Source organism: Pteropus vampyrus, unplaced genomic scaffold (assembly GCF_000151845.1).
Source record: "Pteropus vampyrus isolate Shadow unplaced genomic scaffold, Pvam_2.0 Scaffold58, whole genome shotgun sequence".
Classification (NCBI taxonomy): Eukaryota; Metazoa; Chordata; class Mammalia; order Chiroptera; family Pteropodidae; genus Pteropus; species Pteropus vampyrus.
In genome coordinates this window covers 8,600,679-8,614,838 of record NW_011888839.1, presented here as the reverse complement: position 1 = coordinate 8,614,838, position 14,160 = coordinate 8,600,679, and the positions used below count along the sequence as shown (strand labels likewise).

Genomic DNA, 14,160 nt, shown 5'->3' with positions numbered 1-14,160 from the left:
TATGACTTCACGAAGTCTTCCATAAGTCCATACACGGGGCCAGATATAAAACTATTCTTGAGCTACTCTAATCTACTTTGAAAAAAATAACTTTTTGAAAAATCTGTAACTATTCATAATTAAGCCATAAAAACATTCCTCAAATGTATAAGAATTCTTCAAATTCCAAGAACAAATTCATATTCTATTTACTCACCAGGTTCTTACTATAATATTCCCATAAAATGGTGACAATTGCAATGTTTGGCTCCCAGAAATCACAGAGTGTCAAACAACAGTGAAGATACATTCGTAATTGCTCTTCTAATATACCATCCTAAAAATAAAATAAAATAAAATTGTGAAAAAATAAACGGGCTCTAGCAACAATGAATACTGTTATAACCTTATGATATTGCACTGAAATACCAACCCAATTCTAGAAAGAATATGAATATACATCACCAAATCATACCTAATCTCTTCTTCAGACAAGGTCTAAATCAGCATAAGGTAAATGTCTGAAAATTTGCTTTCGAGAGCATGAATATATGAGATACTATTCAGAAATATATTCGGAAATTATATAACTCGACTTTTAACTCAATTATTTAAAAATTACAATAGGTATTTCACAACTGAAAGGTGTAGGAAATCCGGAGACTTTAAAAAAAAACCCAAACCAGAAAGAAATAGCAAAAATGATCTAATAATTAAGATGTACACAAATCCAGACTACCAGGCCTTACTTAAGTACCAGACCAAATTTTTTATTAGAATATAAGAGTTGTTTATTTGAAAAACTGAGAATTGGCAAAGTACACATATTTTAAATGTTTAGGAAGTGGCAGGATGTTTGTTAAAAAAGTGACATGCCACTGAATTCCAATCATTAAATAATTATTTATTTAAAATGAGCTACATACCAGACACTATTTTAAGGTTGTAAACGTAAAGCAATGAATAAGTCAGACACCGGATATGCACTAATAGAACTTATATTTGGGGGGAAAATGGGAAAAGAATACACTGAAACAAGATAAATTCAAACTGTTATAACTGTGAAAAACAAAACAAGCAAGGTAATGTGTGTGGTGAAGTAACTGGATAAGGATCATTATTATATTAGGAGCTATAAATAAAAAGGCCTTTTTGAGAGCTGGCAGTTGTGCTAAACAATGGAATGAAAAAGAGCTGGCCACTTAAAAGACCTGAAAGAAAGAATTCATTACAGAGAACACATAGAAAGTTCCTGAATTAGCAGTAAGCTTGGTATTGCAGAGATTAAGTCAGAGACAGTCAGGTACCATATTTCTTTGAAGCTTTATAAGTCTTGGTGAGAAGTATGGATTTTATTTTAAATATGCTGGGAAGCCATGTGAACATTGTAAATACAGGAATGACATGATGTGATTGTTTTAAAAATACTGCTCCAGATCATGCATGAGGAATGAATATAGTGTATTAAAACAGACGCAGGAAGACCAGTTAAAAGGTAAACAGTGACAATTCCAGTATAAGGAGACTGAGAGGTCAAGTACAAGGTAGACATATTGGGAGATCAGAAGGTACATGGTATATAGTAAGCTTTAAATAAATAATTGTTGAGTGGCTGAGATTCAATGGTGTTTACTTTTTAACAAACATGCATGGTTATTCTACCATAGAAGATTTAAAGTATCTACTTTTTTCCTACTTCCTTCTTCTTCTGCCACCCCAATAGGTGAGGAGAAAATTCTGTTAAACTGTAAGACTAAGATAAGCAGAAAACTTTAGAGATATCTTTGAAAACAGAAGCAATGGGATTTGTTTGGCTTAAGAAAATGGGTTGATGGTACTATTTCCTAACATGGTGAAGACAAGGGGAGGAAGATGGGACAGTACACAGGACACCAAGTGGAGATAATAAGTAGACAATTTGACATATGGGTCTAGAGTTCAAAGGAAAAGTCATAGCTTTTGATATAAAACTGGATGCTATCTTCATATTGATGGCTTTTAGAGCTAAGATCATATCAACCAAGGAAAAGACTATAGATGAAAAAAAAATCCAAAGCTGAAAATGCTCTGCTATTCCAACATCTAGATTTTAAGCAAAAGGAGAAGAGTCTATTAGCAAAAACCAGTGGCCAGTGAAATACAAAAGAAACCAGGCATCATGGAAGCCAAAGCACAGATTTCAGAAAGGGACAGTGGTCAACAGGGTTGAATGATGAGATATTAAAATGAAAAGCAAGAAGAACTCTTAGATTTGACAATATGGAAGACATTAGTGGCCTTGACGACAGCAGTTTTGGGGATGGCAGAGACAGAAGTTTAACTATGGCAGGCTGAGGAGACAACTGGAGGTAAAGAAGTAGGTATGCCAGGACCCCTCTTATTTTGGGGGAATAGAGTCTAAGAACCCAAAGGATGCCTGAAACTACAGATGGTACCAAACTCTATATGTTATTTTTTCTCTATGCATACATACCTCTGATAGTTTAATTTATAAATTAGGCACAGTAAAGATTAACAATAACCAATAATAAAATATAACAAAAGTTATGTGAATGTGGTCTCTCTCCAATAATCGAGATGGCTCCTAAGTGACTAAAGGTAGGTAGCTTATATAGCATGGATATAGTAGACAAAGGGATGATTCATATCCCTAGCGGGGTGGCATGAGATTTCATCACTCTACTCAGACTGAGATAAAATTAAAACTTATAAATCGTTTATTTCCAGAATGTTCCATTTAATACTTTCAGACTGCAGGTGACCACACGTAACAAATCTCCAGTTAAAGGGGAACCACTGTATTTATTACTTTCAGACTGCAGTTGACCACAGAAAGCGAATCTCCAGTTAAAGGGGAATGACTGTATTTAAGTGAAGATAAATAGGGTCCTTGAACAGGTGAGGAGAGCCAGTGCACAGGGAAGGGAATTAGCCTTTGACAGAAAAAGTGTCACTTCCAATATAAAAGAAAAGCAGATTGAAAGGTTGAATACAAAGCAAATATGCTGGGAAGATCTGAAGATACAAAGATAAAGGAGTTCTCTACTGATTGGCCCAATTTTCCTAATGATTTATGAGGTAAGAAGCTTAGCTAAGTGTATTGGGGCAGAGCACGTGTCAAATTGAGTGTTAAAATTCTGAAATAAGTAATTTTGGAGAGTGGAAAACAAACATTATAGAGCTGAGTGCCATTTGAGATTTATGATCAAGGATTTTAAGTAAGGTGAATCAGTAAGAATGACTGCATGCTTTTTCTCCAGCAATATTCAGCTGAGGGTGGAGGTGGCAGTGGGTAGAAGAGGAAGATTAGGTTTTGTCAAGTTTAAAACAGGTAAGGGCTATGTAATTTAAAGGTGTTTGTGGTGGAGTGACTGTATAATCTAAATTGTTTAAGGAGGAAAGTGTGGAAATAGAAGACAGAAAAATGAAAAGGTCAATCGTGGTGGGCAGAATCAAAGTGAAAAAAAAATGTAGAGCATAACCACGGGAGGAAGTGAGTAAGGTAAGTAAAACAAAATCTGATTAGAAGTGAGGATATTAAGAAATTTAAAAGACAGGTCAATTATAAACAGTAACATTGGAGTCACTAATAAAAGTAGTAAATATAGAAAAAATAGTGATCTTGGTGCTATCAATCTTTCAATGAATGAGAGTAAACCAAATAGGATCTGGAATTTTTTGAAATTTTTAATTATTGATGCTTTACAATACCTTCAAATTTCAAGTCCTCTAGGAAACTTCCACACGAAACAGTGGCCTTTCTTTATTCTCCACAGTATAATATGCATACCTGTATCACTGTACTTACCTTGTTAAATTTAATGTTTACCTGCCTGTAAGTGTCTATGAGCAATCTGAGGACTGAGATAATATCCCCAGGACCTAGTACAGTGCCTGGTTCATCAAAGAAATCTCCATAAATATTGCATGAACAAAGAGATCTGAGTACTGATGCCTATTTTCTCCAAGCTGTATGGCTTAGAGAAAGAAATCTAGCTTCTCTAATACACAATTAAACTCATTTAACTAAAAAAGACAAGGTTCTCTCCACCACTAATATTCTTTGATTTTATGATAAAAATATTATACTAGACCTGGCTCATTCCTCTGGCACACTAATATAAATTAAAGCATACTAATCACGTTGCAAGGTTAAAAAGTAGATCTATTTTGAAGTTTTATTTGGTATCTGAAACTCATTTTTTACAGAGGTACTTAAACCATAAATAAAAATAAAGTTTGTAAAAAATAAAAGGTTTGAATACCATGTGTCAGGCATTATGTGACAATTGCATACGTAAGTTCATGTATGTCTCATACTATCTCAGTTTTATTACCTTCATTTTACAGAAAAGAAGATTGGGGTTCAAAATTATAAATAGCTCACTAAAGTTCACTTTGGAAGCAGCTAGGATTTATGACTACAAAGCCTATTATACATACTAATCTCTGCCACCTTCCAAAAACAGGAGGAAAATGAACATTTAATGGACAAAAGATTCAATCAAAATTGCTCTTTGTGACCATACCAAAATTAAAATCCAAGTTTGTAAGGCCAGAGCCCACACTGTTTCCAGTGTACCCAATTAAGAAGAAATTAAATATGGCATCCCAGAAGATTCTTTTCTTTTCTTTTTTAAGGAAAGAAAATAAGTGTCCCTTCGTTTTCCTACTAGTGGCTGCAGATTAAAATGAAAAGAAATGGCTTAGAAAATACCATTTTCTCCATAGTTCTGGCAGGATAGGTAATCAGTCAGTTAAGTATGACTTAAAAAGTAAGGTTTGTCAGCTTATAATACATTTTAATGCTCTGTATATTCATCTATTCTTTGTTTTGAACCACTTTTCCTTAGTTTTTTCTTTAAATTCTCTTGAAAATATACCTGTATGCATATCTGTTGAATTAAGAGATAGGATTTGCCCATCTTCAAATCCTGAGAGCCAAAGAGTTAAGAATACACAACAGTTTGGAGAAGAGTAGGCAATAGACATCTTAGCTCAAATTCATAACAAAAATAATATGTGAGAACAACTGAGTATATTAATTTCTTCCTACCTTATATTTTCCCATCACACACTTATTGAAGAGAGAAAAATACCAGTAAGGAAAATTGAGATACTTTCCACAAGTATCACCAGAATAGATCTAGAAACCAAAATGGATTACTTACTAATCAAACACATAGTAGCAAAGAAATTTTAAAATGAAAATAATGAAAAAATGAGTTTTGTTAAGAATCCTACAAAGTCAAATGCTTTGAGGGAGCACAGGAAGCACACAGTAAGTAAAACACATATAAAGATTCAAATCCCAGCTCTGCCACTTCCCAGTTGGCTGTGTGAACCTGGACAAGCTCTTCAACTCCCCCAGGCCCCAGTGGTTAATGTGTAAAATGGAATTTCACAAGATTGTCATAGCATTAAGTGGAAGAATATAATTATATGCTAAGTACAATGCTTGCACAGGGACAGCTATCATTTTGTTATCTACCCTATCTTAAGGTATTTTGTACCTTAAGCCAATATATTTCAATTCTGTGAGTGTTAAGGTCAAACTTTATCTAAACAAAGAGGTTTGATTAACGACATCTAAATCCATGTTCTCTGATTAAAGATCTTTAATAAACCAGAAGACTTGTGGGCCTCTTTTTCACATAGCTTTAAGCTGGCCTTTCTCAATCCCAAGTCTGTGCCACTAAACTTCTGTATTTTTCACAAGACCCCAAGGGCTCTCTGGTGTCCATCTCAGCTGCATGAGTGTGTATAAACTATTTAATGAGGAAAACTATCGTAGAATATTCCATAATGCCTGCTTCTGACCACTGCTTTAAACATTTTTTAAAGAATACCTTCCAATCTTTATTTTGAAAAAACAAATTTAGGCATATTAAATTCGGGTCTGTTCCATACATTGAATTCTTTTATTGTACTAAAAATGACAACATTTACTCTTTTAGCTTATTCTTTAGAACTGGCAATTTAACAATTGGGGGTTCAATTTTTATATATAACTAATGTACCTAGCAGAAATCATCAAAAGAAAAAATTTTATTTGAAAGCTAAATAATAACTGTAAGTCCTCCTGATTAGATTTATTTTTAGGATTGAATGAGAGCTGAAATTCAACATCCTAGTCAAGATCCTTCTGTCCAAGAAACACGATTTTTAATTAGTAATTAGAAAATTATTATCTCACATTATTCAAATCTAATCACATTCTGAGTTGTTTTTAGCCTTGGAGTCTCTAAATTCTTTGAAAAATGAAAATAATATTTAAAAAATATTAGGTTTGTTTAAGATTTCTTTTTATACTCTTTCATGACCTTTATTAGAAAATTCTTTGTGATCTCAGAAAATAATGAGGCTTTAACAAGCCTCATTTAAAAAAGCATAAAACTAACAATCTTCCTTTTCATATGAAAACAATAATGCTGTTTTAGAAGTAGAATAAATGTTCACTGTTAGCATTCACAAATATTAAATAGGATTACCTCTAGAAAATTGTTTTTAAAGCAAATATTTTACTACTGAATTGTACCTATATAAGTAAAATTAAATATATGCTCTCTTTACTAACAAAGCTCAATGTTTGTTTCTGGACTATCCTCTGTGGCTAGAAAAAGATTTGGAACATTATTTGTTTAATTAAAACTACACTGGAGTACCTATCAATTTTATTTGAAGATTGCTCTATATGTGGAATGTATTTTTTAAAAATATTGCAAATGACCTCTTTCACTGTTGGAGATCAAAACAAAACACATGAGCATGGTCAAATTTTAATTTACCTCAATGGGAGAAAACAGATATAATCAAACTGATAGCTATATCCAAACATATTATTTATTCTTTATGACCACCTACTGTATCCAACAAAATTGGTTTCAAGAACTCCAGCAAGTACTCCTATACTTATAAAAATCTAATTTGATATAATCAAGGCATGACAAAATTGAAAGATTGCTAGAGAGAATGGACTACCTCTTTCTATATATTATAATGACCTCTTCTTTCACAGGGAAGATATTACTTTAACTTTATGCTAGACCTGAGTTCACAAAGTTTCTGAGATTAGCTGTACCATCCCTACTTCTAGGGTGACTGACTCGTCCAGTTGCTTAGGACTTTCCTGGTTTTAGCACTGAAAAATCCTACATTCTGTGAAACCCCAAGCCAGGCAAATCCAGATGGTCGCCCTACCTACTTCCAAAAATTACTTATTTATCTTCATACTAGTTTTAGCTGACACCATTAAAACACCAGTTATATTGTAAAGGTATACTAAACATGTCAGAATAAGTTTTATCACATTATGAGTAAGACATTCTTACTACGAAGGTTTTTTCAAGATGAGTTTCCTTCATTTAAAAACAAAATTATAGAAAGTCATAACCTAAAGAAAAAAATATTAATTTTCAAACAACTAAATGTGTTTAAAAATGATTTTCAATCACTTAGTCAAAAAACAAACGTTCTTTGGCAGAGAAGAGAGGATAAATTCTCTCTCTTTTTTTCTTTGCCTATTGTAGGTATATGAGTATTTATTCAAATGAACCCTTAGTTTCCTAAGAAATACTCTGTAATTTAAAACCTAGCTGAACAACACCAGGAATTCATACACTGTCAGAGCTCAACGGAAATTTAAGTACCAGGTTTTTAAGCTATGCTAAGGCATTAAGATTGGATGAATAGCTGATATAAATAACAATGACCATTTTCTAGTGATTCTCTACATTCTTGAAGTAAAATAATATGTTCTCAAAAAAAACTAAGAATGAAGCCAATTAAAATAATATAAAAAATAAAAATAAACAAAAACTATTATAATGGGATAAAACCTCTTTTGTTTCTGATGTCACTGAAGGGAATGCTAACCTAGAATTCTTAGTTCATAATTAGAAGATTTATATTATAACTAAATATATTTATATGTTTCATCTAGAAATACTTAGAGTTAATACAGATAACAGGGAAAAGAAAATTTCAAGCTATTAAAATGATTTTCCAAGATATGGATATACAATAAATATGTGTGTGAACTATATATGTAGCAATCTTGTACCACATATTTCTTCATTCCTCTTCAAGTTTTTAACAATCTTTATTTTTAACAGTAATCTATTTCCCAAATTAAAAAATATTCTTTACTAAAATTTCCCTTAAATCCTTCCATAAATAACTTATGTAACAAACTTTACAGAACTACAATACAATATGTATAAAGATGTGATGAACAGCACATTTAAAACTGTTTTAAAAGGAGGTCAAATCTGACCTGTGGGCCATGAAGCACTACATTAACAGCTCTGCAAAAAGAAAAATGATAAGGTATAAAATGAGGGCTCAGAAACTAGGACCTTATCAGTTAGAGCATGATTCAAGCCTGTAAGACAAATTGCTCAGCAAGGCAAGTCACCTTCCTGCTGTGATGAGGATATAGCTGAATTTCCAATGCCACTGACTATCTCTCTCATCGTGTCTCCTAGACTTGATATCATATAGTCGAGGAATGGCTTATAGCTCTGCAGCATCTACAACTTATTTTGAATACATTTTGTCAAAGTCACCAACTAGGATAATTACCTTTGTCCTTTAACTAGCAGTTAAAAATAAAAAACCTTCAAAAGACAGTCACTATTAGGAACTACTGTATATTGACACTTCATTAACAAAGAATGATGATTCTATCTCCAGTTTTTAACAAGTGAACTAAGTTTGTTATTTTAAATCATTTTAAGTTAGCTTGGTTCTTATAAATAAAATCTGAAACATAAAAATATAGCAAAGCCCACAAATTGTCTCACTTTAATGCATACCTGAAGACTGATGGACTTTTTCAACAATTCTTCTACAAAGTTCCAATTTGATTCCATTTGTCTCTAGAAAGTGAGAAAATATTTTTGTATTAAAATTACAAATTAAAAGAATGATATAGCAGTTAAGTGTGAAGTGGAAACATTCTGTCCATCATCAGACATCATTACAACTTCTCGAATGTCTAAAATTACTTTGGCAAAGAGTTGGTTGAGACTTGACAGAAAAAAATTAACAACTATTCCAATCCAATGTAAACCTTATCAGAAGTTGTTTCATTAAATAGTGGTACTCCTATAAAATTATGTTTTGACAAATACTTAATTTTGCTGTCAGATATAATCTAACAGGGAAAAACATTTTTGTATTTTTGGGAGGTTTTTTTTTGCCGAAGGTTCTTTATTCTGTACTTTACTCACCAGAGATTTTTTCTCTTCATTTTATACATAATAACTTCAAGACAGTCTACTCTAGTAAACAAGTAACTAAAATATTTGGACAGAAAATAAAAAATTTTACATAGTACAACCTTATATTTAAGCAATGGAAAACCTGCAGGACCTTCTCACAGGATACTAAGTTCACGTGATACTCAGTTCTGCATACGGAGGAAAACAGAAGCCCCAGATTTGGTACTTCTTTTGGACTCTGCATTATGGACTCTTCCCTTAGCTAATTTTAATTTATAGCCATTTCCTATGATAAACTATAACTGTTGAGTATAATAGTTTTCAGTGAGTTCTGCGAATCTAAATAAATTATATAATTTGGGGAATCCCCTGAGCTTTCTATTGGTGTCAGAAATAAGGCTGTCATGAGAACTGTCCCCGAAAACTTGGCAGCCCTAAAACTCTCTCAAAAAGGAGACTATTTTGTTCTATCAATATTATATGTATACATTGTATTAGGATCTTTACATTACTACTTCCTCAAACAAACTTTCTCATTTCATAGATAACGGCAAGTCTCAAAAAGGTTACGTACATACGAGCCAGAGCATGGATTCAAATCCAAGTGGGTCTGGCTTCAAAACCAGGGTTCCTTCCGTTATATCAGGTTACCAGTAACTAAGTTTCTCATTCCAACAAGCCTTCCCTCACTTTCAGCAATTCACTTTTATATCATTCTTTGCTAAGAAAATGTCACTAGTCCCAAATAAGCAGGAACAGGATGAGATTAATGTTTTTAGCTTTATAATTCGATAGTGTTAATGTGTATATTTCAATTATTCTGTTCTACTAAGGCTTTTGAATCACACGAATTATAAAAGTAGTATAATTCTTGTCCAAAGAATTTCAGCTCTAAAGATGAGTATTGTGGCTATAATCTAAAACAAAAATAAACCATAACTCAGAGGAAAAAATGGCAACTAAATCCTCCCTAAATCAAGTCTGAGTAAGGGAATATGTATCAATAGGATACAGATTTTTTCTTCCATAGGAAAATTTTGAGCAGCTACAGCATTTTTTCTTCTACAGACTAAGTTATATAACTTAATTCCACTGATAGAAAGGAAGTAGGAAGTCATCAATTTGGGGCTGTGTTTTATATTTCTTATCCCACTATCAAAACCAAGACACCCACTTAGGCTTCAGTATAGGTGGTATTTCAACCAGAAATATAAAATAGGTCTCCCACCCTCCACTTTCAGTGAACAAGGTAACCTGAGACAACTCTCATTTTAAGGTTACATTAAACATCTTTTTTCTACTCACCATTTCAGATGTTTCAAAGATGAGCATCAGTTGGCCTGACTGAATGCAATATGTCATGGGCAGGGAAAGCAGTGTTAAACTGATCCTTGAAATGTTCAAAAGTAATTTTTCTCTTTAAACTATATTTGCTTTTAAAAAAGTTTGTAAGAGGATAACACTCTCTCATCTAGGTTGAGAGAAAAGCATTGAACAGACATATATGAAAACCTAAAGCCTCTACTATGAGAAATGAGACACCAGATTCTCCTTATATGCCTGTATTAAGCTTTTGGCAAATTTTGTGATTTCAATCTACAAATAGCACAAGTCCAATTTACAGAAACTTAAAAAATAAGTTTAGTCATATCTGAAACCTACTTAAAATGTAAAGATTTCACATTCACCTTCAAGGCAAAGCGGTTCATATTTAACAACTGAAATGTGTCTATGGTTAACACAAGATCAGAGGTATTTCTCTGCTGTAGGGCATATGACTAACCATTATTACTTCATATCATACTGTCATACCAGATTACTCTTTAGTGGAATAAAGCATGCTTAATATAACCACTTTCTATATGGTATCTGACTATGCTAATACATCATAAGGAGATAAAAGAATTCTAGTAATTTTCAAAATTCTAATGTAAATAAATCCCAGACCCAAATTAACAACTTATATCAGCTCTCTGAAAGGATTAGTCAATGTTTTTATGTTCATAGATCAGATTATATGATTTATAAACCAAATTGGGACACTTTCGAGAATAAAAGAAAAACCTAACCAGAGGAGACTAGGGGATAATAGGCATAATCTGGGACTGTCCCTGGCAAGCTGGTTATCCTATCAAAGACCCATTCATAAGAGGCAGTCCTTAGGAAGACCTTAATATCAAGTTAATTTAGGTGATAAAAATAGGGAGATATTTAACCACTGTGTAACTCAGTTTCTGTATCTGTAAAATGGATATATTACCCTCTCACCTATTTCATAACACTTCACTGAGATAAAAATTGAAGTCACTGTGAGATATTAAACAATTTGCAAATGCAGTATGCTGAAGACATCATTCCTAATGAAAACTACTAACTACAGAGCTTGAGTTTTTCTTTAAAAGCCATCAAGTCCAGAAATATCTGAAATTCTTTGAGGACTTGTGAACAAAAGCAGTCTATTTTATATACATACATACCCGTATATATTGCACATCTTTATTATTTTTATCATATAAAAGTCTTTTTCAAATATCGTGGTTTTCTTTACTATTAAAACCTTTTATGTAATTTAAAGAATTAAGATTTTTAAAAATATATGTATCTTGGGGGGAAAAAAAAAAACCCACGTAAAAACTGCTGAAAATACTGAAAGACATAGGTGAAGCTATTTTAAATGTCATAAATTCACTTAGTATCTTGATTCAGAGCTAATAAAAGCAATAATCTACAAATTCTCTGTATGAAAGAGAAGAGTGATTTCAGCAATGCTACTGTGGATGTTTGTTCTAGTACAATTCAACATCAAAACAGTAATGATATATATTAATGTGGTTAATTATGTACACCACACTGGGAGTGTCTGGGGTTCAACAGCAACCACTATTGAAATATACCACTCAAATAAGTGTTAATTCAGTTCCAGCAAGCATTAATAACCTGAAAGCATGTTCCTTGAAGCAAGAGGCAATACAATTTGTTTCATTTGTATCCTATCATCGACACCTATCATTATGATAGCCTCTCAATAAGAACTCAGAAGTGCTTAACTAATTACCATATTTATTTATACTGATTCAAATCAGAAATATAGACTTGGAAGAATTAAGGTTGGAAGGGAAGAGAAATAAAAATTTCATGTAAAGACCTCAGAATTATAGGTAGATTATTGAGTTCTTTTAATGTTGCTCCAATATTCTAGCAATTAAAAGATGTTAAATATTACCATATAAATTCCACAAAAATACTCAATAAAATGGATACTACAGTAATAATGGCAACTTCTAACATTTATTGAGTAATTATTATATATCAGCATGGTAAGGTCTCATTTACAGAAACAGAGGACATGCAATTGTTCTCTGTGAACTCATTCTATTGACCTCTCTTGATATATGGTAGAATTCTGCATGTGAACTTCTCAGAGCACTTTCGGACTATATTTTACTTAATGTTGGGTTCTCCTAAAGGGCCTTTATTAGGAAGATCATTTAAAGAACCTTTTGAGGCCCTTTCCATTTCTATGGCACAATGTCAATACTAACTGAACCTTAGATTTAATTGTATGATTTCTCAGACTGTCCAGTATTCCAAAGAGAGGAAAACTGGTCAAGTCCAAGGAACATGTTTCATGAAGCAATAGTTACCATACCTAGTATAGGATGAGAGCTAAGGAACTTTTTAAAAATAATGATTCCCAAATTCCAAACCAGATTACTAAATCAGGATGTCCAAAGTTGAGACCTAGTAATCTGAATTTCAAAAGAACTCACAGGTAGGTCGATAATCAGCCAGGTTTAGTAACCACTCAGAAAAAAGACCAATTTTTAAAATATAGACACATTGCCTTCAAGATCCTAGATTTATTTTGTGGAACTGATAGGCTTGATATAACACTATACTACCACTCACTTCTGAATATAGAAATAATTATATATAAATGGGGCTTCAAATAAACACATCTACCAGCTGGTTTTATTCATAGGGCTTTTTAAATAACTGTAAAAAAATATTTCTAACTAGAAATTAATATACTAGTTAAAATCTGTCTTTCTATTTGAAGTAATTTTCACAGTTGTTTAATAGATTAAAATATCTTTGCTAAAAGTTTATCTGTAAAGTGTTATTTGGAGAAAATAATTTTACCAAATTATTCACAAAACCTACTAATGCATTTCTGGAAGAATATGCTTTCCCTTTGACAATCTTACAGATTTTAGACCTAGAAGGAATCTTCCAATTCCATGACTTCTGGATGAGGGGGAACAGAGGCCCAGAAAGGTTTAAGTAATTCACTGAAGGTCACACAACTACTTAGCAGAGCCAGGACTAGATCCCAACTCTTCTGCAAGTTCCTTTACCTTAAACAAACTATAAAAACAAAAAGATTATGATTTTTTGAGAAGTTTATAGAAAGGTCTACAACTCCTATATTAAGAAGCTGAATATATCTCTGCAGAATTATGATCTGATTTTTGTTTCTATGCACTTACTAATTTGTCTACCAAAAATATGTACTAACTGATAAGTTTAAAAAAATAAAATCTTACCATTTTATCTGCTGCTCCATGACGATCAAATTGGTAAAATGATGCTACATGAGTAATAATCCACCAACTAAAACCTAATGGATCTGTAGGCTGGATTACAGGCACAGAAGGTCGTCTTTGGTCACTTGATTTGTCAAAGAGTGCTTTAAGTAATTTATTCAACCAGTTCCAAAATGACTATAAAAACAGAATTAATATGATTCAATTAAATTGACACTGATACAGTAACCTTTGATTTGGGCATTTTCCCCATATTTATAAGGAAATATTTACACAAAAGAAAATAAAAAAATACTCAAAGCTTAAAAACTAATAAAAACACCCAGGTTAAAAATTAGAAAATGACTAGTATTTTAGAAAGATCCACCATGTTCCCACAATTACATCTTCCTCTCCCATCCAGGAGTAAT

The 14,160-nt window shown here is 32.4% G+C and overlaps 1 protein-coding gene across 1 annotated transcript in view; it reads right to left on the bottom strand.

Annotated features, from left to right (window-relative positions):
* The window catches only part of MMS22L (MMS22 like, DNA repair protein), a 117,806-nt gene that overhangs the window by 80,434 nt on the left and 23,212 nt on the right, over positions 1-14,160 (bottom strand). Inside the window, 3 exon segments of the mRNA XM_023530959.1 lie at positions 197-316; positions 8,796-8,858; positions 13,751-13,927. Of these exon segments, the coding sequence (XP_023386727.1) occupies positions 197-316; positions 8,796-8,858; positions 13,751-13,927 (360 nt within the window).